Here is a 22,039-nt window from a genome sequence, read left to right on the forward strand (position 1 = left end):
CTCAATGCGCCAGGTTAGGGGTTCAAGCCCCAGTGAGGGACCATGCAAGAATCAACCAATGAATGCACGAATGAGTGGGACAGCAAATCAGTGTTTCTCTCTCTCCAAAAATCAATAAAAAAGAGGAAGATTTCAGAACACGGAGACAAACCAACCCCCACAAGAAAACCCCCTGCAGCCTCTCCCAGTGATGGGTGCAGTCGAGGGCTGTCCAATCTGTCCTTCTAGCCATTTACCTCAGCGGTGATAAATATTGGGAAAGCTCTTCTCAATTTCTTGCATAATAGCAGAAGACAAAAAAACAACCACTTATTCTCGCTGCTGCAGTAAAAATGGCAGAAACAATGAACAGAAAATGATCTGTCGACAAACCGAAAGGCATTTCTTTGTCAGCAAATACGGTTGGAAGATGTAGAGAAAACACTGCCGTAGATTAGGAGGAAATGTTAAAGCAAATTACCCAGCGTGGGAGGTTTGCTGCACAGTTGGCTGAGAGCAGCTGTTTCTAACACGTCTCAGCTTAAGGTGTTTGCTGAATTCTGTTCCAATAATGAAACACACAAACCGCTTTCCCCCCTGAGCTACTCATGGAAAGATACAGCAGAGAAGATACATTCCCAACAGTAAATGTCTTGTTTCATAAAAACAATGTCATGGGGGGAAAACAGGGAAAGCGTACCGGTTGACGGAACAGTTACTCAGAAGGATTTTTATTGTAAGGGATTCTGGAGGAGGACAAAGTGCGGAGCCAGCAGCCCATCCAAGGTCAAACAGCCAAGGGGAAGGGCTGGAAGCCTGGATGGCCCATAAAATGCCGTAGGAGCCTCCATGGCATGAACTTCGTAAACCCAGGTTGTCCTAGCAGAGTAGAAGCCTCATTATACTTGGTGATGTGGGGGAGGAGGGAACGTTCCCTTCTAGACTCTTCTGTCTGGTCTAATAATCAAATAGACATGAGACAGATTAACAGGAGAAAATGACCAAATTTGGTAACATACATACCTAGGGGAACTCCCCCGCACAGGAGCCAGAGACCCTCCCCCACCACAGGAGAGGTTCAGACACAGAAAGGGGAAACAGGGTGCACTTGGCCTTCTGAGTGAGGGATGAGGACTGGCGCCTGGTGCCTCAGCGTGGAAGGAGGCCATTGCAGGGCGATATGAAGAGCAGATATTTGGTAATAGAAATCTGCCCTTCCCTGTTTATAGTCCATGAAACGTTACTTCTGATAACTCTTATTACGGGCGCAGCCTCTAATTAGAATTCTTCCAGGGAGAGACCTTAGCTTCTCATGAACCTGAAAGGTCACCATTGAGCTCAGCCTGAAATTACACACGTGCCAAAGAGGCACGGCTCAGGACGCCTGTTCTGAACCCCTGCAGTCCTGCCTTTGAAACTCCCGTAGAAGTTGCACTTTCCAGAAGCTGTGCTGCTAGATTGTTCCATATCTCATCAACTAGCCTGTCTTGCAGTTCAGTTAAACGGTTTTGTCTCATTTTGGGTGGTGGCGGTGCCGGCGGCCCCCAGAGTTAGGCCCTGAGGTACCAGCAGGTAGGTACCTAGTAAGAGGCATCTCTCTGGCAACAGCAGGGGAACACTGGCTGCTGGTTGCAGCCAACTGCACCCCCGGTTGTGAGTTCCGGAGGCTGTGGGTGGGACATTTCTGGATGTCCAGTTGGGATCACCCCTGGACGGGGTGAAGGCAGGCGGGGCGGTCTGACAGCCTCCTGGTCCTCTGTTTCGATGTCTCTGCTGATCTTTCTGCTACAGGCACGGAAATTGTCCATAATTGAGCTTCTGTGATTTCTCTGCAGTTCCTCTCAAACCGTCCACTTTAGCTTGCATGGCTTTGGAAAGGTGGACTTGGTGCTCAGTGATTCCAAGGCAGAGAAAGGTGGGGGGAACTGGACAGGTTAGTGTGGGGAGTCATCACTAGACATCAGGGGAAAGTAGGATCTGGTCTAGTTTACAGATAAAAACAGACCCCCAAAGGACAGTGAGCAGGCCCTGGCTGGTGTGGCTCAGTTGGCTGGAGTGTTGTCCCCAAACCGGAAGGTTGTGGGTTCGATTGCTGGTCAGCCCACACACCTGGGTCATGGATTTGAACCCTGGTCTGAGTACACAGGACCCCAGTCCGGGCACGTACCGGGATAGCCAGTTGATGTTTCTCTCTCTCCCTTCCTCTCTTTCTAAAAGCAATGAAAAAGTGGCATTGGGTGAGGCTAAAAAAAAAAAAAAGACAATGAACAGCAACAGAATCTAATAGCCACACAAGTGCATTACTGCAATATAATTTTTTTCTCTAAAATCACCACCGTTTTTACCACAAATAGCCAAATAAGACTAATTTGTTTAAAATGGTACAGTTTTTTTTAAAGACTTTATTTATTTATTTTTAAAGAGAGGGGAAGGGAGGGAGAAAGAAAGGGAAACATTATTGTGTGGTTGCCTCTTGTACACCCCCTGTTGGAGACCTGGCCTACTACCCAGGCATGTGCCCTGACTGGGAATCGAACTGGTGACCCTTTGCTTCACAGACTGGCACTCAGTCCACTGAGCCACACCAGCCAGGGCAAAATAGTACAGTTTTGATAAACCTGGTCTATTACTTGTACAAATAAAAGAACAGCAACTGATCATAGAGGCTCTTTGGAATCTGCTTTGCCAGAATTTTCATGATGAATCTCCAGACCAGACTTTAAAAAGCCTCTGATGGTGAGCAGTTGCCTCAGACTTTACCTGCGATACCTACAGATTTGGAAGAGTTCCCCTTTTCTCTGTGTCCCCCAAATATCTTGAGACTCCTGCACCTGCCAAGAAGCGACCATCTTTACTCACCTGATTAGGCTGCTAAGAACCCTGGGAGCAAGGTACCAGGCCACTGTGTTCAGGGGTTTTATTGGCTTCCCTAAGCCAGTCTCTATTCCTTCTGGCTGCCTGGTTGTGTCTGCATCTATGTGTGTCTCTCTGAAGTGTGACATTCCAGTCACAGCCTTGGCAATGGGACTGGTTTCTGATTGCCTCCCACCCCCAGGAGAGTGCCTTCTTACTGAACCCGTGTGGGTAGCAGTACTTCAGTGAAAACAAACACACGGATTCTGCCTTCTGGAGAAATTAAGTAGAAAGGGAAAGAGGAGGGTTTCAGTGCTGCATACAAAAGTGTAATTTACCAAATTTCTGTCATGGTTAAAAAGGCTTCCTTGTACCTGGAAAAAAAAAAAGAAAGAACCAGCAATGTGTCAAACAAAAAGCCATAAAACTGTAATCACCCCCTTCAGCTCATTCAGTCCCGTGTAATTAAGACTTCTGCTCTAACCCAGTTTTTTTTTTTTTAATTACTTCTCTCGACCTTGCCTGACAGCTGAGGGTTGGCAGGGTTGGTGACAGTCCCCAGAAGTCTGCAGGGCTGCCACGACTTGGTCCGTGCAGTGAGTGCCTTGACCACCGGGAAGGTAGAAGACACACCCCAAGCGGGAAACGCATCCTCCACCAGTTTCTTTGTCACCGTGAGGCACCGGCGTGTGGCAGAGGAAGGCCCCCACCCATTCGGAAAGCAGGCCTGCAGCAAGGAGAGCGTGCTGATAACCGGAGCGGAGTGGCAGCTGAATGCATTCAGGCTTAAATGCACTGCGGTGGATGAAGGGGCGCACAAACCCGGAAACGGGGTTTTCTGGGGAGCAGAGGAGCAGCAGGTGCCTGTCCCAGCTTTCCCACTGCCTTTCCGTGGTATTCGAGGTCGCTGTCTACCCACCCTCCTTTCTCTCAAGGGAAACTAGGAGCAGTGAGACAGAGGACGCCACCTGCCTTGATTCAAAGAAAGTGTTGCAGCAGGAGGGCGACCCCTGGCAGGAGGAGCCCCCAGGGCAGGAGGAAAGGTAGGGTCACTGGCAGGTGGGGGCCACGGTGGTGATGGGAGGTGTCATGGAACTCACCAGTCACTGGTCCCCCAGAAACACACACAGAGTAACTGCTTTGGCTGGCACCGGGGCTGAGTGGACCCTAATACATGGTAATCCTAAGAAACGTGCTCTGCCCTCCTCAGTGTCGTGAACAAGTACAGAAATCAGACCAAAGTGATCAGAAGGATCCCGCTGGTTCTGCAGACCAGGCCCCTTTGGACCACGGTGCCTTTACCTCCCCAGTCCTGGAGGACACGCTGGGCATTGACATTTTGCAAGGCCAGACTCTACAGACCTCTGAGAGGAGATCCCGCCCGGAGTGTGAGTGACAGGATCGGCGCTGAGAGACGATGCCTGCTGAGAACCAGTCAATTCACCTCCCCTCCGGACAGCGGCAATGGTCAGGTGATGCCGGTGGCCATGAGGAGACAGGAAGTGGGAGATCTCTCCAGGAGCTCCCCTGAATGGGCCTTGTGTGCCCCAGCACAGTGCCTTTAATAGCCCGGTGAGGCCTGCAGAAAAGCCAAGGCCGTCTAGCCTTAGAGAATGGCAGGGTCCACAGCAGCTGAATAAGCTGGCGCCTTCTGTTTACGCAGGGGCACCTAAGCCGCCCCTCCGACAGCCTGCTGGGCGGTGGAGCCCACCCTGCCGTGCCAGACCCGGCTGCTCCAGAACGCACCTGGCTTGCCGAGCCCGGCGACCATTTGCCTTTATTTACCCAGGAAGGGCAACAGTGGACCTTCCAAATACTTCCAGATATTTCCATGGCCCCACCGCCTGTCCTGGCATGGTGGCCCAGGACTTCCCTCTGTTGTCCTTCCCGACCCCTGTGAAATGATACTGGCGACGACGCTAACCTCTGCTACAGAAGCCTCACGGGCTTTGCTGGACCCCCTACAGCAGGGAGTATGGACAGTGAATCCACAGGCAATTTAAGGTCCAGGCACCAGAGTAAAGTTTTTGGGAGGCACGTGGTTGGGTAAGAACCACGTGTCCCTGAGACAGTCATAGGCAAAGCACACTCCTGTCACACATCAAAAAATGTAAAAGAGGTCCAGGCTTCTACAGGGATTATTGGTGAACTTTCATATCCCATTTAGTGCCATGCTGGTGAGGAAGGGACATGTGTGGGATGGGGCGGGGGGGTGGGGAGTGCTGGACACCAGGCTGCATCTGAGAAAGCAAAAATACTGGAATCTCACAGGCAGGGCTGCCATTTGGATTAGACGTTTCGTGACCCTGGAAGGCGTGGGCTGGGCATCAGAAGAAAAGCTGCGCCCTGGCGGGTGTGGACTGAGCACTGGCCTTCAGACAGAGAGGTTGTTGGTTCGGTTTCTGGTCAGGGCACAGGCTGGGTCGCAGGCTGGGTCCCCAGGTGGGGGCGAGTGGGAGGCAGCTGATCGATGTTTCTGATGTCTCTCTCGCTCATCGATGTTCCTCTCCCTCTTTCCCCCTCCCTCTAAAAACAAGTAAATAGGATCTTAGGGGGGAAAAGAACAAAAACCGTAAAGGAAGAGAGCGCCCCTTGCACTTTGACCCCAGCAGGAAGAGGGCGGAGATCTTCATACACAGCGATGGCACAGCCGGTTCCCGTGAGAAACTCCCTTCCCATCAAGGGGCGGGTGGGCATCGCATCCTGCCCACCTACCTCCGCCACGGCTCAGACGCCTCCCTGGGTAAATGGCACGCCAGAGAAGGAGGAGGGGAGGTTCTGACTGGAGCCTGGGACACCCACCGCGCCCTAGGTATCCGTCTACCCGGACGGCACTGGCCACCACACTGTCTCCTGATGCCATGTGGATAGAAACAGGAACGAGTCACAGTAGCCAGTGGATTGAGTTGAGAGCCACCTGGGTGGCAATCACACTCGAACCTTGACTGCTGACGCCGTGTACAGAAAGTCGGGCTGTTTTACAAGGATTGACTCTGTGGCTTGGACAGTGGGAAACAGAAGGGTGAGCAATTCGGAGCAAATCTTCACGGTGGCCACAGATATGACAAGATAGTTGGGCTCATCTACAAGAGCCTGACGCAGATTTGTCTTCTATGACCCCAACTGTCAGGTGTCCACGCATCCAGCTGACGGGAAGCAGGTGCTTGGGCATGAGTGTGACCTGAGCGACTGAGCCCTGTGTCTCTTCACTGGATGGGGCACCCGGTGAGGAGAGAGCGATGGGGGCCACACGTCAGTGGGCACTCCCGGAAATGGGCAAAGGAAAGCGACATTGAATAGAGGCCCTGCCTGCCCCACAGTGCACAGGCAGTCGCCGGGGCGGGAGACGGCGCCCCACAGCAACCGACGGAGCTACTAACTGGCCAGCCCACTTTGGCTGGATGGACGAAGGTGCTTTCCCGACACATTTCGATGACAGGCACGTGCGCCTGTTGACCCGTACACCAGGCTGGGCACTCAGACCGCGGCACCCGAGACAGTACAGGTGCCGGAAACAGAGGACGCAGCAATAAGGCTGATGCTTGCCACGGACCAGTGGGCCACGGTGATGAGGGCACAAAGCCCTCTTGTCTCTGGAATGGGGACAGTTTCCCAGCATCTGCAATGGGACTTTCTACCAGGATGGGCCAGTCCCTTCATACTCCTGGGGGTTGGGGGAAGGAACTGTTCAGTCTCTGGTGGGACCCCATTGCCCTAACACAACAGGAACCCGTGGGAACCCACGATGCAGCGACGGGCACGATGGAGAGAGGGGAAGTGGGGGTCCTGGTCTGGCCCAGTGCCCCTCCCACTCACGTCTGCACACCAGAGAGCACCACCGCCCCTGGCCCTCACCTGTGGTTTATACGGCCTGGCCAAACCTCCCAGGCGAGGCCACCCTGACGGCTCGGGATCAGGCTGCACGTTTATGTCCTGTAGCAGGAGGCCTCCTGGTCCAAGTCCCCATGAACTGCCCGTCTTTCTGACTCTCTTTCTGCTCCTGTGGATCCCGGTCAGGGGCGCACCTGTGCCGTCATCCAAACCAAAGGTTATGCGTTTATGCCAGATTCATTTGCTAATGTTGCTTTTTTGTCAACACAAAGAAGAAAACACACAGGTGAAAACACACAGGCCCTAAATAACCTGGTGAAAACACACAGGCCCTAAATAACCTGGCCCCGAACCTGGTTCAGAGCCTGGGCGGGCACGGTGAGAACACGGGCCCTGACGCTCGACTGTCTCTACCCGCCTCTTTTCTTGTACGTGACTGTACCGTTGCTGCGGACCGAGTCTCCGGTGAGGCCTGTCAGCAGCTGTGCGAGCCACCTCCACACTCCTAAAGGCCCCCACGGACCACTCAGGACACCTTGTGAAGATGGGGCACATGCGACTGTGGGAGGCAGTCAGGAGGGGTGGAGCAGCCCCTGCTGGACCTGGGCCAGAAGGCGCAGACTGCTCACCGCACGCCCGCCTTCGAGGTGGTCTGGTTCATTCTGCCATAAGTCAACATCCCTCCACTACCCGCCACTGCAAGCCGCTCCCTGGGACAGGCTGTGGTCCTCACCTGGCCAAGCATGTAAAGGCATTTCTGTTCCTAGAAGTTTTCACACACTAGTGTTCATGACTAGTGCCCTCCCCATCTTTGATCTTACAGAATCCTTTGGCATCTGCCAAGTGGGATGGGGATAGCTTTCATCTTGTAGCCACCAAAATAAGTAAATAAATAACTAAAAGAAGAAGGAGAAGCTTTTATGTAGGTTTTCTTTTTTTTAAGATCTTATTTATTTTTTTAGAGGGAAAGGAAGGGAGGGAGAAAGAGAGGGAGAGAAATATCCATGTGTGGTTGCTTCTCATGCGCCCCCTACTGGGGACCTGGCCCGAAACCCAGGCATATGCCCTGCCTGGGAATCGAACTGGTGATATTTTGATTCGCAGGACGGTGGTCAATCTACTGGGCCACACCAGCCAGGCCAATGCTTACAATCTCTAAAGACACACCGATTTAACCAGACCCAACTCAGACTGGTTTGAGCATCAAACATTTTCCCAGATCACATGATCACGAAAAGCATTTGGGTTCATTTCTATTATATTTTGAACATTTCTGTATAAGCACTTGCTGGTTTAAGACATTTATAAGAGCTCTTTTGCAAATTAGCGCTATCGTCCAGAGGTAGAAAATACCACACAACACACGTGGACATGCAGACAGAGCCGAGCAGAAACAACCCGCCAGCCTCCCTTTACAACTTCACCCATAAGACGGCTGATAAAGGCGTCCATCCACTCAGGGCCGAGGCTCGTTCTCCTTAACGCTGGTGGGAAGACACTTACTCTTACGGAAGCTGTGGCTGGATTTCGGGCGAGGGTGCTTCTATAGCTGTTTTTTCCCTGTTGTTAACCCTCCCCTCACTCTTCTTTCCTCAGTCTCAGGAAGTGAGAACGGCGAAGGCAGGCAGGCTCTGAAGGGCTTCTAGGCTCCCTACGTCCGTGGTGTCACAAAGAAATGGAGGGTAGGAGGGACGGCCCGATTTCTCCGTAGAACTGGGCAACGGAAGAGGCCTCGTAGGCTGATCTACCGGTCCAACTACTTTATCTCTAATGGTCTTCTTTCCTTCTGACTACATAGTTTCAGTTTAACCTATAGGAGGAGGTCCAAATTAGAAATAAAATCCCGTCAGGCTCTGAATCTCAGCTTCCAGTTTGGCCAAATTTCTGATCACAGTTACAAAATCCTCTCCATGTCTTGTCAGACATCAACCAGGACAAACAGTGAATATTTCTGGTAATATCATATCATTCGATGGCCTTTAGACAGTGCAGAGGTTATTATCTTCCAGAACATTCCCTCTGATGGCGAAAAGAAAGAACTGACAGCCTGCTTGTCCCAGGCAGACAGGACAGACATGCCAAGCCCTTGGGACCCCAGGAGGAAAGGGTAAAAAAATCCCCCAAACTAAGAATACTCATTCCAAATAACCACTAGTCACCGTGTCCACAGAGCTAGTTCTGCAGGTATTTTCTCCTTGTCTAAGTTTAGAACGGGACACTCACCACGGGGCCCCCGTGTGCTCTGCAGGGGGAGACCCAGGAGACGGCGAGAACTCCCATCTTCGCCGGCTCACGCAAGGAATCCCAGGATCCTTCTACCGAGCAGCTTCTGTGGGGGTCGAGGGGGCAGGGCCCAGCCGGTGAGGGGTTCTGCTCACAGTTACAAGGTCGTCTGTGGCTCCGGACACTTTCCAGATGACCAAGAACCAGGGCTGTCGAGAGTTTTCTTTGCTCTTCCTAACCTTCCTGTCTCAAGACCAACGTGCTGACATGTCCTGAGGTGACAAGAGCCCCCCGTCCGTCTTGGGAACCAATGAAAAAGTTAACTCGCTTCCCGTGGGTCTGCCCCATCGGGTAGAGGAACGTTTCCACGGACACGAGACCTTGTGGCCAACCCGCATTGGACAGTGAAGCTTGTCCCACCTCACATTAAAAAACCTGGGGGTAGAAAGTGTATTATAAAATTTAGGTATAACTTACATACCATAAAATTCACCCTTCTGAAGTGTACACGGTTCATGCCCTGGCTGGTGTCGTGGGCTGGCTCCCGCTCTGGGGGCGCGTGAGAGGCAGCCGGCAGGTGTGACTCCCCTATGTCTGTCCCCCTGTCTCACTCCGGCCCCCTCTCTCTAAAAGAAAATATGTAAAACTTTTAAAGTGTATAGAGTCTGATGATTTTTAGAATGTTTGAAGTTGTGTGGCCATCAGCACTAACTCTAGAATAATCTGTCTCTAAGACCTGTGGAGTTTTATTTTTTAAGACTTATTTATTTATAGAGAAAGGGAAGGAGAAAGAGAGAGAAACATCCATGTGGGGTTGCCTGTCACATTCCCCCCTCCCCACAGTGGGGACCTGGCCCGCAACCCAGGCATGTGCCCTGAACTGATGACCCTTCGGTTCACAGGCCAGCACTCAATCCACTGGGCTACACCGCCAGGGATAAAACCTGTGGAGTTTTAAAATGTAGGGTTACCGCTGGTTTCCGGTCCGCCTGTGGACCAGGCACGTGGCGCCTCCCACCAGTAGGTAAGGCCAACAGACTGACCCAGGAAGACAGAAATAACAGCTGTGTCCAGTGTGGGCCTTTGTGGTCGGTGTCCGGAGTTGCCAGGGTGGCGACTCAGTGAGCCCGGCTGACGATGCCCTCCTTCCACCGTGCACCCACATTCCGTGACAGCCCCTGAAACCCAGGCTTGGAGTCCACTGCCCTGAGGGCCAGGCCTTCAAGGTGACGTTTGCCCTTCAGTGGAGACGCCAGTCAAAGAGGAGGCAGGCTCGGTCCTATCAGCCTGTCCCCTGAGAGCCAGGTCGCTTCCTGCACCCTTGTGAACGGAGGCATGGATCTGTAATTCTGTCAGAAGGCAGCGAAAACCATGGCTGGTGGCCCCCTTCTGGAATGCTTTTAAATGTGGCCTCCAGGTGGGTCAGATGCTCTGGGAGCGGGGGCTGCAGGACGCCGGCCTCCATGCCTGGGGGAGGTGAGACAGGCTCAGCGTCCGCACCTGCCCTTGGCTCCCGTCTCCTCCCTGCAGCGAAGTGAGACAGAACAGAACCCACTCCTCCCCGCACAGTGGCCAGGTGCTGTTTTCGGAGTCAGGTCCGGCTGTGCCCGAGCTCAAGGCCTCCTGACCGCGAGTCACACTCTGGGTGAAGCCCCAGCTGCTCCCCCACCCCTCCGGGTCCCCCCCCCCAAAGACTGGCCTCTGATCAATCACCCCTGACTGCTGCCTCAGGTGGGGCCCTTGCCAGGCCGCACACTGAGACTCGCTCCAGCCCCGCGTCTACAGTCTGGGAGAACCTGTCTGGCCCTCAGGGCACCCTCCCCGCTCCCAGGCCTCCTGACCAGCGTCACCTCTGTAGTCCCCTGGCCACACACACTTTCTGTGCTCTCACACGCTAATGACTTTTCTTTTCAGAACATACCAGCATCAGCATTACATTGTATAATGGTTTAGTTGATTATTCCTTGTCCCTTCCAGAACAGAGGCCCCTGGAAGGCAGGGAATCTCCTGTTCACGATCTTTGTCTAGAGCTCAGATGACCTTGGGGTGGGGCCAAGGGCTGCCCGGGGCTTCCTGAAGTTTCTCAGTTCTCCTAGCCTGAATGGACATTGGGAGTGATTGTGTCAGTGGCTGAATGACTTGGAACAGGTCGCTCTTTTCTGTGTCCCATCTCTTCTTCCATGTAACGGTGCCAACCCCAGGCCTGGTGCTCCTGTCCCGACATCTGTTCATGACAGAGTCTTCTGTCAGCGAGGCCACTGCTCAGCTGGCTGCCTGCTGAGCAGCCTGAGGCGGGGGGCCAAGGAGTAAAGAATCACACACAGTAACTGTGTTGTTCATTCAGCTTTTATTGAATGTAGGGTCACTCAATGTATATTACTATGTATACTACTATCAATGTATATTACTATCCTACTCACACGCTAACCGTCTAAGAGGAATATAACACACACACAGAGCAATCAGTGGGGGATAACGAACCCGAGTCCCAGAGTCTCCGTCTGCAGGTCTGGGAGTCAGCACGGTGGGCACGGGAGTTGTCAGCGTCCTGCAGGGAAGGACCTCAGGAGCCAGGTGGGCAGCAGGGCAGGCGAAGTCCTCAGTCCAGCAGGCAGAGCCCCTGGCGGCCGATGCCGAGGGAGGTCAGCGTGGCGGGGAGCAGCACTCTGGTATGTGGAGCCCGGCTGTCTCTGCCATGGTCTGGAGCTGCCTCAGTTACACCTTGAGAGTGGTGCACTCCACCCTTCTGGGTCCTTTCCGTAAATGTCTTGGCACCCATGATGCCAACTGTGGGATTTGCTCAGGAGCTTATGGGTGGTACACGCCTGTTCTGCTCAACACCCCTGCTGGCCAGTGTGGAATTTCCCCAGGATCCCAGCTGTGAGTGGTCCCGCTGACACTGCTCTTCCAACCACGTGTGCAGATATCATAGGTGTGACTCTTTGCCACACATCTCTGCTCTGGCCACATGGGCAGACCTGTCTCCTTGCCACAAGTGTTTACTCTGACTCAGGGAATTTTCCTCTTAAACCAAAGTGTATTGGCTGACTGATAGCCATTTTAGTTAGCTTAAGTGACTCCACTTTGTTTTATACACTTTATGCTGTCTTAATCAGACCAGCTCCGTTTTACTGGTCTTGCCCTCCATCCCTGTCCAAGCCATACTCTCCCCCAAACCACCTCCCAAACAGGTGACCCCAGCAGCCTCCATCACCAGCAAGGTGCCCTCACTGGCTGCAGGGTGACAGGCAGCCACTGTCATAGGGGTGCCTTTACATTGCTCAAGTCTCAGGCTGCCTGGTTTGGGGCAAGAGAGCCCACTAAGACCAGGATGACTCTCGGAGCCCACTAAGCAGGAGCATCACTGGCTCCGCCTCCGGGGTGCCCCAGGGTCTGGTGCGCAGCAGGGAGGTGTGGGGTCAGCACCACACCAGCTGAGGCTCATTTATTGCCAACAGGTAAAGGTCAGAACCTAGGGGCCCTAGGTGGGTCCTGGGTCTGGAGGCTTTGGACATGGGTGCCGAGGAAAAACAATTGGGGGCGCAAGAGGAGTGGGGATCCGGGGGCTAGGGCCAGGGAGTGGTCAGGGCAACACGGTCCCCAGCAACAGCAGCAGCAACGCCCCAGCAATCAGGACCAGAGACGGGCTGCCAGAGGGCCCCGGGCGCGCCGCACCGCTCAGGTCGCAGGCCGTGTAGGGCTCCAGGCAGGCGGCGAAGGCCATGACGTGCGCCACGAAGTGCTGCTCCTGCACGCCGCGCACCAGGTGCGCCTGCGGGCCGCGCGCGAACACCACCACGTCCTCGCCGCCGTGGGTCTCCGACAACAGGGGCACGGCCGCCTGCTGCTTGTACTCGGGATCCCCTGGACAGACGATGAAGGTTCAGGACAGGCGGGAGGGTGGGCAGCCCCCCGGCCCCCGGGGTTCCCCTCCCTGGTCGCCTCGCCCGCCCCACGGGGCGCACTCACCACTCTCGCTGTCGCTGACGTTGGGCCGGGGGCCCCCGCTGAGGGCGAAGCCGGGGCCATTGCCATAGAGGATGGAGGTGTAGCTCTTGCCGTCTGTGGCCCTGGAAGGAGCCAGCCCTGGGGGGAGGAGGGGCCTGGGATGGCGCCAGCGCAACCCTGCAGCGCCCCCTGTGGGCTAAGCCCGGCACTGCGTGCCTATGCAGTGGCCTCATCCACCCAAGAACCCTGAGGGGTCATTGCTATCCTGACCCCGTTGGACAAAAGAGCCAGCTGAGGCCCAGTGCATCTTTTGCCACTGAATTTGGGAGACAGCACCTGTCACTGCCCCGGGCCTACCGAAAATGGAGCTGCCACGCAGAGTATAGCCACCAAAAGTGAAGACGTGAGAGTGGTCAGCGGTGATGAGGGTCAGTGTGTCCTTCTCACTTGTAAGCTGGCTGGCCTTGCTAATGGCGTCATCAAAACTGACAGTTTCACTGAGTGCCAGATAAGCTCTGCCTGCATGATGACCGTGGTCAATGCGACCGCCTGCAGAGAGACCATGGGGGAGGTGGGTGACAGGGAACCTGCCCCGAGTCCCCTCCCCGCCCTGCTCAGCCAGGGCTGCCACTCCCTCACCCTCCACAAAGAGGTAGAAGCCTCGGGGGTTCCTGCTCAGCACACGCAAGGCCGCCTCGGTCATCTCCGTCAGGCTCGGGTCCCGCACAGAGTCTCGGTAGACCTCGTACTTCATGTCCTCTGGCTCAAACAGGCCTGTGGGGACACGGGGCTGAGTGACCGACTGCTGTGGGGTGGGGGCCCTGCACACATCCCAGCACCCGAGCTCTGCCAGCCCAGGCCCCAGGGGGCCCGGGGCAAGGAGCTGGGGGTGGCAGTGGGGGTGGGGGCAGTACCCATGAGGTGAGTCACAGAGGTGTCCTGGGAAGCCTGGATGAGCGCCGTTCGGTTCCACACATACTGGCCAGCCTGGGAGGGACAGGCCCAGGCTTGAATGCACAGCCCTAGGACCCTGGGCCTGCCCTTGTGTCTGCCCCGCCCCCTGCACCCATGAGCCCCCTCACCTGGTGCTTGGCCAGCCACTCCTGAACCAGGTTCCTCTTGTCCAGCCTGACCCCGCTCTGTGCCGCTTCACCAGGGTACTCGGGGTCAGGGGTCCCCTTGGGAAACATGTACTTGCGGCCTCCACCCAGGATCACCTGGAGCCCGAGGATCAGGGCAGGTGAGCTTGGGGCTGGCAGGCCCTTTGCCCCTGATCCAACAACTCCTGGAGCCCCTGCCTGGTCTGTGGCAATGACCTGGCTGGGCTGTACCTCTACACCATCCCAAGTGTCCTGAGACCAGGCCAGGCCCCAAGGCTCAGGGCTCAAGGCTCAGGGCTCAGGCTATGGGTTGCCTGGGCCTGTGGCCTGCCTGGGTCCCTTACCCCCGGCCCAGGTCCCCACCGCCCTTCCTGACTCACGTCAATGTCCACATTGGAGATGAGCTGCGTGGCGATGTCCCGGCAGCCCTCCTCCAGAGCCGCAGGGGGCATGTCCGCATCTGAGTACCACTCACGGTTCACCACGTGCGCGTAGGTGCCGGCTGGAGAGGCGTGCTGCACCCTGGTTTCGGTCACCACGCCCACTGACTTCCCTGAGGGTGGCAGAGGGCAGGGTGAGCCTCGAGGTCTCTGAGCCTGACCCCTGGCCACTCTGCAGCCCCAAGCGCACCTGCGTTCTTGGCCCGTTGCATCACAGAGGTGACCTCATTGCCGCGTGTTGTGTTGCACTGGTTATATTGGGCTGCTGCACTCACACCAATGGTCTGGTAGTTGGCCTTGACCCCACACAGGTAGGCCGTGGCCGTGCCTGCGCTGTCTGGTACTTGTCTGTCCACATTGTATGTCTGGGGACAGAGACACCCTCGGCTCCACTCTGGGACAGATGCCCAGATCTTGCCCAGGCCCTGAGCCCCTACCTCAGGCCTCCTCCCTCCCGGGGCCTTCCCTCCTACCAGACTCTAAGGCCACCTCACCCTGTGGTGTGAGGCACCCCGAGGCCCCCGGGCCTTACCTTGGCCAGAGCTGTGTATGGAAACTGGTCCATGGCCAGGGGGGTCTCGGGTCCCAGCTTGCCATTCACCTGTCCTTTTAGGATCCGAGCGGCTGTCACTGTGGACACCCCCATCCCTGAAGGAACAGACCTTGTCAAGGCCTGAGTCCCCAGAGGTGGCAGTGTGCAAAGGTTGGCTTGGGTGCCTGGCTTTGGGGGATGGGCGACCATGCACACTCACCGTCCCCCAAGAAGAGAATGAGGTTCTTGGCTGTGGTCTGGATGGGCTGCAGCTTCTTGGAGGCGTCCAGGGTCTGGGCTGCCTGGCGGTTCCAGAAGGCTGGGTCTTTCTCCTCAGCTGGCCAAGGGGACAGGGGGCCAGGTCAGCCTTGGGGGAGTGAGTGCTCAGCGTGTGGGTAGGGACAAGGAGGCCCTCGTTACCTGGGATGACGCCGAGGGAGAACTGTAGCCTTAGGCCCAGCAGCAGCAGCCCCCAGGCGCCCTGCATGGCTGTGGGGTGGCAGGAAGGTGGCGGCACTAGGGGTCCAGAAGCTCTGGGACCCTGCCGAGGCTGGGACTTGGGTAAGGCTGAGGCACCAGGGGACCAGCTGGGGTGAGAGCTATCAGGGCTTAGATCAGGGAGGACTTTATCCCTGCTGTAAAAGGCTCCATGTCCCTCCCATGCCCCAGGCGGCCGCTCCCACCCCACCCCTGTCCTGCTGGCAAAAGGGCGGTGCCAGGGAGTGACTAGGTGTCCAGGCTCATTTCCTGAGCCAGCGGGGCCATCCGGAAGACCACAGGCCACAGGTGTCTCCCAGAGTATACTGGGGACAGGGGCAAAAGCCCTCTGGGTGAGAAGCAGGTGCAGAGGCCTGATGGGGCCACCCGGACCCACCGCCCCCGCAGTCTGGGATCCCGTCCTTCAACCACCTCATTTTGTTCTGTGTTCTCTTTGAGCCCCTTGGGTGTAGCAGGAGGGGTGAGTGTGGACCAATGAGGGTATAGTAACCTCACAGGGTGATCTTGGCACAAATCCATGACCTGGCAGCTCCTGGTGAGCATTCACTTCCTTAGCAAAAGGTTTATCTTTCGGTCCTGCCTGTTATTTCCGTGCATCTAAGTTAATTCACCTCTGAAATGTGTCTTTTCAGACCCCTGAGAAGAAAATCCGCCCTCCAGAGAGCGAGTTCGCTTGTTAGCTCTCCTGCCTCGCTTTCTCCCACCTCCCAGTTGTCTTCCTGGTGTTTCCTCCTTAATTCCAAATGCATAAAAGAAGCTGTACACTGCCATTCTATGAAGCATTTTTTTTCCAGCCTGTTGAGATCTTGCTTCCAGATGTCCCCTTGTTCAGCTCAAGTTCTTTTTATGGAAGCTCTCTACAGGCCTGGGCAGTGTTACACGGGCATTGTGCCGGTGCGGCTGCAGGGTTCTGAACCATCCGGCCCAGGACTGCCCCGCAGACGCAGGCTGGCGGTCAGCGAGCCCCAGCCACCAGCCTGCCCAGGTCCTGATGTGCTGGCTGGAATTAAGCTGACTGTATGAGATTACTCTAAAAGGGGTTTGTAGTTCCAAATCAGAGCCCCTGCAATTCTCTCATCTTTCCAGGAAGGAAACCTGATGGAGCCTTGGCTGGTGTGGCTCAGTGAATTGAGGCTGGCCTGTGAACCGAACGATCGCTGGTTCGATTCCCAGTCAGGGCACATGCCTGGGTTGTGGGGCAGGTCCCCAGTTAGGGACGTGAGAGAGGCAACCAGTTGATGTTTCTCTCCCTCTCTTTCTCTCTCCCTCCCCTCTTTCTAAAAATAAATATATAAAATCATTTTAAAAATAAATAAATAAAAGAAACCTAGTGGAAAAGGATGGAGATTTGTACAGTATCTCAGAGCTATAACTAGAAGTTATTCACAGACATCCTGTGTCTCCAAACCCACACACCCTATTACCAGCCACTGCTCGAACTACCGATGTTTTCCGTGCGGTTTATGCAGCGCCTCTTTCTGCATCTCTGTGGGAAAAGACGGCCAACATTTCTCTGCCGTCACTGGACAAATTCCGAAGTGACTCAGGGAGTTTTGACTCACTGTAATCCAACATGCGGATGATTCCCCAGGACACATGAGACCTCGAAAGGACAGTTTGCCTGCTACCGCTGCCTCGAAGGACAGAAGGTCCCGGAAGGCAAGCTTCCATCCTGTCTGCTGCAAGTGAAGTACCTTGGCCAACTCGCATCTAAAGAGAGGCTACTGATTGACCCCAAATGGCTCAAAGGGATCCCATCCTTTTCTCTTTCAAGACCTGTGACGCAGCTTAGGGCCTCCGTGGGGACATCCAGACACCAACCTCTACCCACCTTATCCCAATCACATTAACTGGGTCCCTTCCGGTGGAACCTTGAAGGCAAACAAGGTGTGGCAACTCGCAGGGGCATCCAACCTGGGGCCTATGGGCCACCTGGGGCCCAGCACGGCTGTGAATGGGGCCTGACACAAAATCGTGCATTTACTTCAAACCTGAGATATTTTTCGTGTGATTATGTGTCACGATGTATTTAATTTGTGGCCCAACACAAACCTTCTTCCCATGTGGCCAAGAGACGCGAAAAGGTTGGACACCCCTGCTAGGAGAAAAATGAGCTGAAGCGTCCATTTGGGGACACCCTAATTACAAATTTCCTTTCTTCCCTCTTCTACAGGAAAAGACGGGAAGCGCTGGAGGGGGCCTGGGTCAGGCCCATAGAGGCCACCCCGGTGCCAGAGGGTGTTGGAGCCCCGCAGCTGGAAGGGTTCCTCCCTGCACGAGGGCCACCTCTGTTCCAGCCACATTGCGCAAACAGACATTTAATCACGTTGCTCATTCTGTCCAATCTTTGCTGAACTCTCACCACACTCAGCATTACTCGACTGGCTTTTTATGAAGTACTCCTGTTTTCTACATCTAATGCTAGGTTTCTTTAAAAAATTATTTATTTTCAGAGAGAGAGACGAAATATCAATGTGTGGTTGCCTCTCCCGTGCCCTCTGCTGGGCACCTGGCCTGCAACCCAGGCATGTGCCCCGACTGGGAATTGAACCTGAGACACTTTGGTTTGTAGCCCTCACTCAATCTACTGAGCTACACCAGCCAGGGCACCCAGTGCTACTTTTACTCAATGTAAATTTTAACCCAGCAACCTTACTACCTTCTTTTCAGGATGAATGAACACACCCATGATTGCATTTTACTTGCTGACCACCTTCTTTTATTATTAAATATATTTTATTGATTATGCTATTACAGTTGTCCCAATTTTTTCCTCCACTGCCCCCCTCTGCCTGGTACATCCCCTTCCTTCCAGCAATTGCTCCTCCCCTTAGTTCAAGTCCATGGGTCACACATACAAGGTCTTTGGCTTCTACATTTCCTATATCATTCTTAACCACCCCCCTATTTTGTACCTGCCAATTATGCTTCTTAATCCCTGCACCTTTTCCCACATTCTCCCCCTTCCCCCTCCAGCTGATAACCCTCCAAATGATCTCCACATCTATGATTCTGTTCCTATTCTGGTTGTTTGCTTAGTTTTTTCTTTTTAATTTTTATTTTTGATTCAGTTTTTGATAGTTGTGAATTTGTTACCATTTTAATGTTCATAGTTTTGATCTTCTTTTTCTTAGATAAGTCCCTTTAACATTGCATATAATAAGGGCTTTGTGATAATGAACTCCTTTAACTTGATCTTATCTGCTCTTCCATTCTAAATGATAGCTTGGCTGGACAGAGTAATCTAGGTTGTAAGTCCTTGCTTTTCATCACTTTGAATACTTCTCTCCAACCCCTTCTTGCCTGTAAGGTTTCTTTTGAGAAATCAGTTGGTAGTCTTATGGGAATTCCTTTGTAGGTAACTCTTCGCTTTCCTGTTACTGCTTTTAAGATTCTCTTTTTACTTTTAATTTTTGGCATTTTTATTATGATGTGTCCTGGTGTGATCCTCTTTGGGTCCAACTTGTTTGGGACTCTGTGCTTCCTGGACTTGTATGTCTATTTCCTTCACCAAATTAGGGAAGTTTTCTTTCATTATTTTTTCAAATGAGTTTTCAATTTCTTGCTCTTCCTCTTCTTCTGGCACCCCTATGATTCAGATGTTGGAACATTTAAAGTTGTCCCATAGGTTCCTCAGCCTGTCCTCGTTTTTTAAAATTTTGTTTTGTGCCTGCTGTTTGTTGAAGGTTTTATCTTTCTTTGTGTTCCAAATTGTTGATTTGATTCTTGGCCTCATCCTCTGCACTGCTGGTTCCCTACAGATTTTTATTTCATTTATTGTAACATTCATTTATTCCCTTATGTTGTTGCCGTACTCAGTGAGTTCCTGGAACACCCTAATCACCAGTATTTTGAACTCTGCATCTGATAGGTTGGTTATCTCCATTTCGTTTAGTCCTTTTTCTGGGGTTTTGTTCTGTTCTATAATTTGGGCCATATTTCCTGGTCTCCTCAATTCAGCAGCCTCCCTGTGTTTGTGTCTGTGTACTAGGTAGAGCTGCTTTGATTCCCTGTCTTAGAAGAGGCACCTGTAACTTGTGTGGGGCGGAGCCTTAGGTAATCACCAGGGTGGGGCAACTCGCTTCACCACTTTATGGCTCTGTGTGGGGGGAGGACTCAGGGAAAGGACAATGTCACTGCCTGACCTCTGGAGGTTTCCCTGGCACTCACCCCATTTCCAGTCACTTCACTCACTCCCTGTATGCTACTGGCACCTTTCCGGCTGTTGTCCTGATGGAGATTCCCAGAGCGGGTGGGTTTGCGTATGTTCTAAATCTGTGTGTGACCCTTAAATGGACTCTCCTGAAGGTATGGCAGTTTCTTCTGCCACCCCAACCCCCACTGGTTTTTACAGGCAGAAGTTATGGGGATTTATGTACCCAGTGCTGGAACCCTGGGCTGTGCGGTCTGGCCTGGGGCTGGGATCGCTCCCAAGGTGTCCCTCCTGATTTTTATCCACTACACATGAGTGTGGGACCATACATTTCACCATGTCTGCGCCTCCACCCCTCCTACCTGTCTGGGTGAATGTGGCTTCTTTATACCCTTGGTTGTCACACTGCCATACAGCTTGATTTTCTGATAGTTCTGGGTGTTATTTCTTTTGACATTGAGTTGTACTTCTCTCTGTGGTTGCATGAGGAGGTGAAGTGTGTCTACCTACGCCTCCATCTTGACTGGAAGTCTGACCACCATGCTCTTGGGAATTATTTATAGGAAATACCTGTTAAATGAAGAGCAATCTGAAAGTAACAGAGGGGAGGTGGGAGGGAATAATGGGGGGCAAGGGGGGAAGGGTTTCCAGGAACAACTATAAAAGACACACGGCCAAAACCAAAGGGGGGTGTGGATGCAGGGGAGGGAGGTAGGGATGGCTGGGGTGTGGGGGAGTGGTGGTAGGGTAAATGCAGACAACTGTAATTGAACAACAATAAAATATTTTTTAAGAAAGAAAAAGAAAATGCCCATTGATAATGCTGACTTATTTTTGGTGTACAGATGACTCTTATCTCAAAGACAAATAGGGACTAACTCAGCTGGGTATGCAGTAACTTCCTGGTGGATGTATGTAAAAGTTCTTGTTTACCTGAAACGAGATCAACAAGCCAAATTAATTGCTCTAACTCAGGCTTGTCAATTGGCCAAAGATCAAATGGCCAACAGTTACACCGAGAGCAGCTGTGCCTTCAGAAGTCGGGGCTCCTGCCCTTCTCACGGCAGTCTGTAGAGAATGCAGAACAGGGTGCAGAGTTGTTCGATGGCACACAGCAACCAAGACAGCTGGAAATACTTAGAACTCTAGGGCATTCTGAAGCTACCACCCTGGAAGGAAAAAGAAATCATTTAGCTGATGCTGCAACTGATTAGGCAGAGGTAAGCAATCAAATGATCTGGACCCAGGAACATTCTTTGCTCCCTGATAAACCAATAAAAGATTACATGGAAAGAAATTAATTAATTAGTGTGGGGGAAACTTTGTCCACAAGTCCCCCTGTCTACCATGGATGAAAATAAAACTACCAAGGCATGATCTGCTTGGGGAGGAGAGGTGGTCAATCTCTCAACGGCTCTGGGACCCTGCCGAGGCTGGGACTTGGGTAAGGCTGAGGCACCAGGGGAGCAGCTAGGGTGAGAGCTGTCAGGGCTTAGATCAGGGAGGACTTTATCCCTGCCGTAAAAGGCTCATTTGTCCCTCCCATGCCCCATCAGCCCCCTGATGGTAGAAGGGATTTAGCTGGGTGTGACTGGGCCTTGGGGCAGGGGCCTGAGCCAGCAGGACTATTTGCACAGAGCAGGCCCCAGGTTTCTCCCCAGGGTAGGGTGGAAGTAAGAGGTAGAAGCTCTCTGGGTGGGGAGGATTTGCTGAGTCCGGCTGCGGCCACCTCCACCCACTGTTTCCACCGCCCTGGGGGACCTGTCTCTCCTTCATTCATTTGGTTTGTTCAGTATTTCCTGCCACCGGGTTTGGTCCAGGCTCAGTTCTGGGTGCTGAGTGTGATAGGGTGCAGGCATAGGGCCTGGTGTGGCTTCCCTGTGTCACCCTGCCACACACATGGCTTCTTACAGGTTGGCCTGAGTGGGTCAACAGGCACCGGGCTGAGGGGGTGCCCAGGGGCCTGGGCCCAGAGTCCGGTGTGGCACAACAGAGTGAGGACTGGTCCGTGTGTCTAATGACTGGGACTGGGCTGTGCCTGCAGCGGGCAGGCTGGTGTGGGGCCCTTTGCTCTGTACACTCTTGACCTCTGATCCCTTGGACAGGGAGTTGGAGCCCAGGTGGGAGCTGAGCTAGGAGCTCACAGTAGCCCCAGCCCAGATTCTGAAGCATTCCTCCCACCCTCTGGGTGTCCCGCCAAAGGCAGGGGCTCTGAGATGGGAACCACATCCCCAGTTGCACAGCAGCAACTGCCCAAAATGTATTGGGGCCCGGGTGGGCCACCCCAGGCTATCCCAGTGTTCCAGGAGAGCCTGTCGATTGTCTCCAACCACAGAGGCCCGGGAAGACAGGGAGTGACTTTGCCCCTAAGAGCAGGACAGAACTGTCCCCACACCGGGCACCTTCCCTGCTGCCCCCCTCCAGGGCTGAGACACAGCCTTCTCTCAAGTCTGAAGGGATCGCAGGGAGAAAGCTGCCTGAC

General features: G+C 53.7%; 1 protein-coding gene across 1 annotated transcript; it reads right to left on the reverse strand.

Annotated features, from left to right (window-relative positions):
* Window positions 1–11,975: 11,975 nt before the first annotated feature.
* On the reverse strand, window positions 11,976–15,548 carry LOC118999173 (intestinal-type alkaline phosphatase-like). The gene is made up of 11 exons (XM_037063572.1): window positions 15,327–15,548; window positions 15,127–15,243; window positions 14,907–15,022; window positions 14,565–14,739; window positions 14,315–14,487; window positions 13,917–14,051; window positions 13,749–13,821; window positions 13,474–13,608; window positions 13,192–13,383; window positions 12,856–12,972; window positions 11,976–12,750 (listed from the first exon to the last, which is right to left on the reverse strand). Exons 1-11 carry the CDS (start codon window positions 15,391–15,393, stop codon window positions 12,470–12,472), a joined length of 1,581 nt encoding a protein of 526 aa, XP_036919467.1. The 5' UTR covers window positions 15,394–15,548; the 3' UTR covers window positions 11,976–12,469.
* Between the last annotated feature and the right edge of the window lie 6,491 nt (window positions 15,549–22,039).

This window comes from Sturnira hondurensis, unplaced genomic scaffold, assembly GCF_014824575.4.
Source record: "Sturnira hondurensis isolate 20B ecotype Veracruz unplaced genomic scaffold, ASM1482457v3 Scaffold0014615, whole genome shotgun sequence".
In the NCBI taxonomy this organism is placed as follows: Eukaryota; Metazoa; Chordata; class Mammalia; order Chiroptera; family Phyllostomidae; genus Sturnira; species Sturnira hondurensis.

Coding starts and splice junctions, on each gene's coding strand:
- LOC118999173 (XM_037063572.1), bottom strand. CDS start 15,393: ATGCAGGGCGCCTGGGGGCTGCTGCTGCTGGGCCTAAGGCTACAGTTC. Junction 13,384..13,473: donor CTTCTACCTCTTTGTGGAGG/GTGAGGGAGTGG, acceptor GTCTCTCTGCAG/GCGGTCGCATTGACCACGGT. Junction 12,751..12,855: donor CGTCAGCGACAGCGAGAGTG/GTGAGTGCGCCC, acceptor TCGTCTGTCCAG/GGGATCCCGAGTACAAGCAG.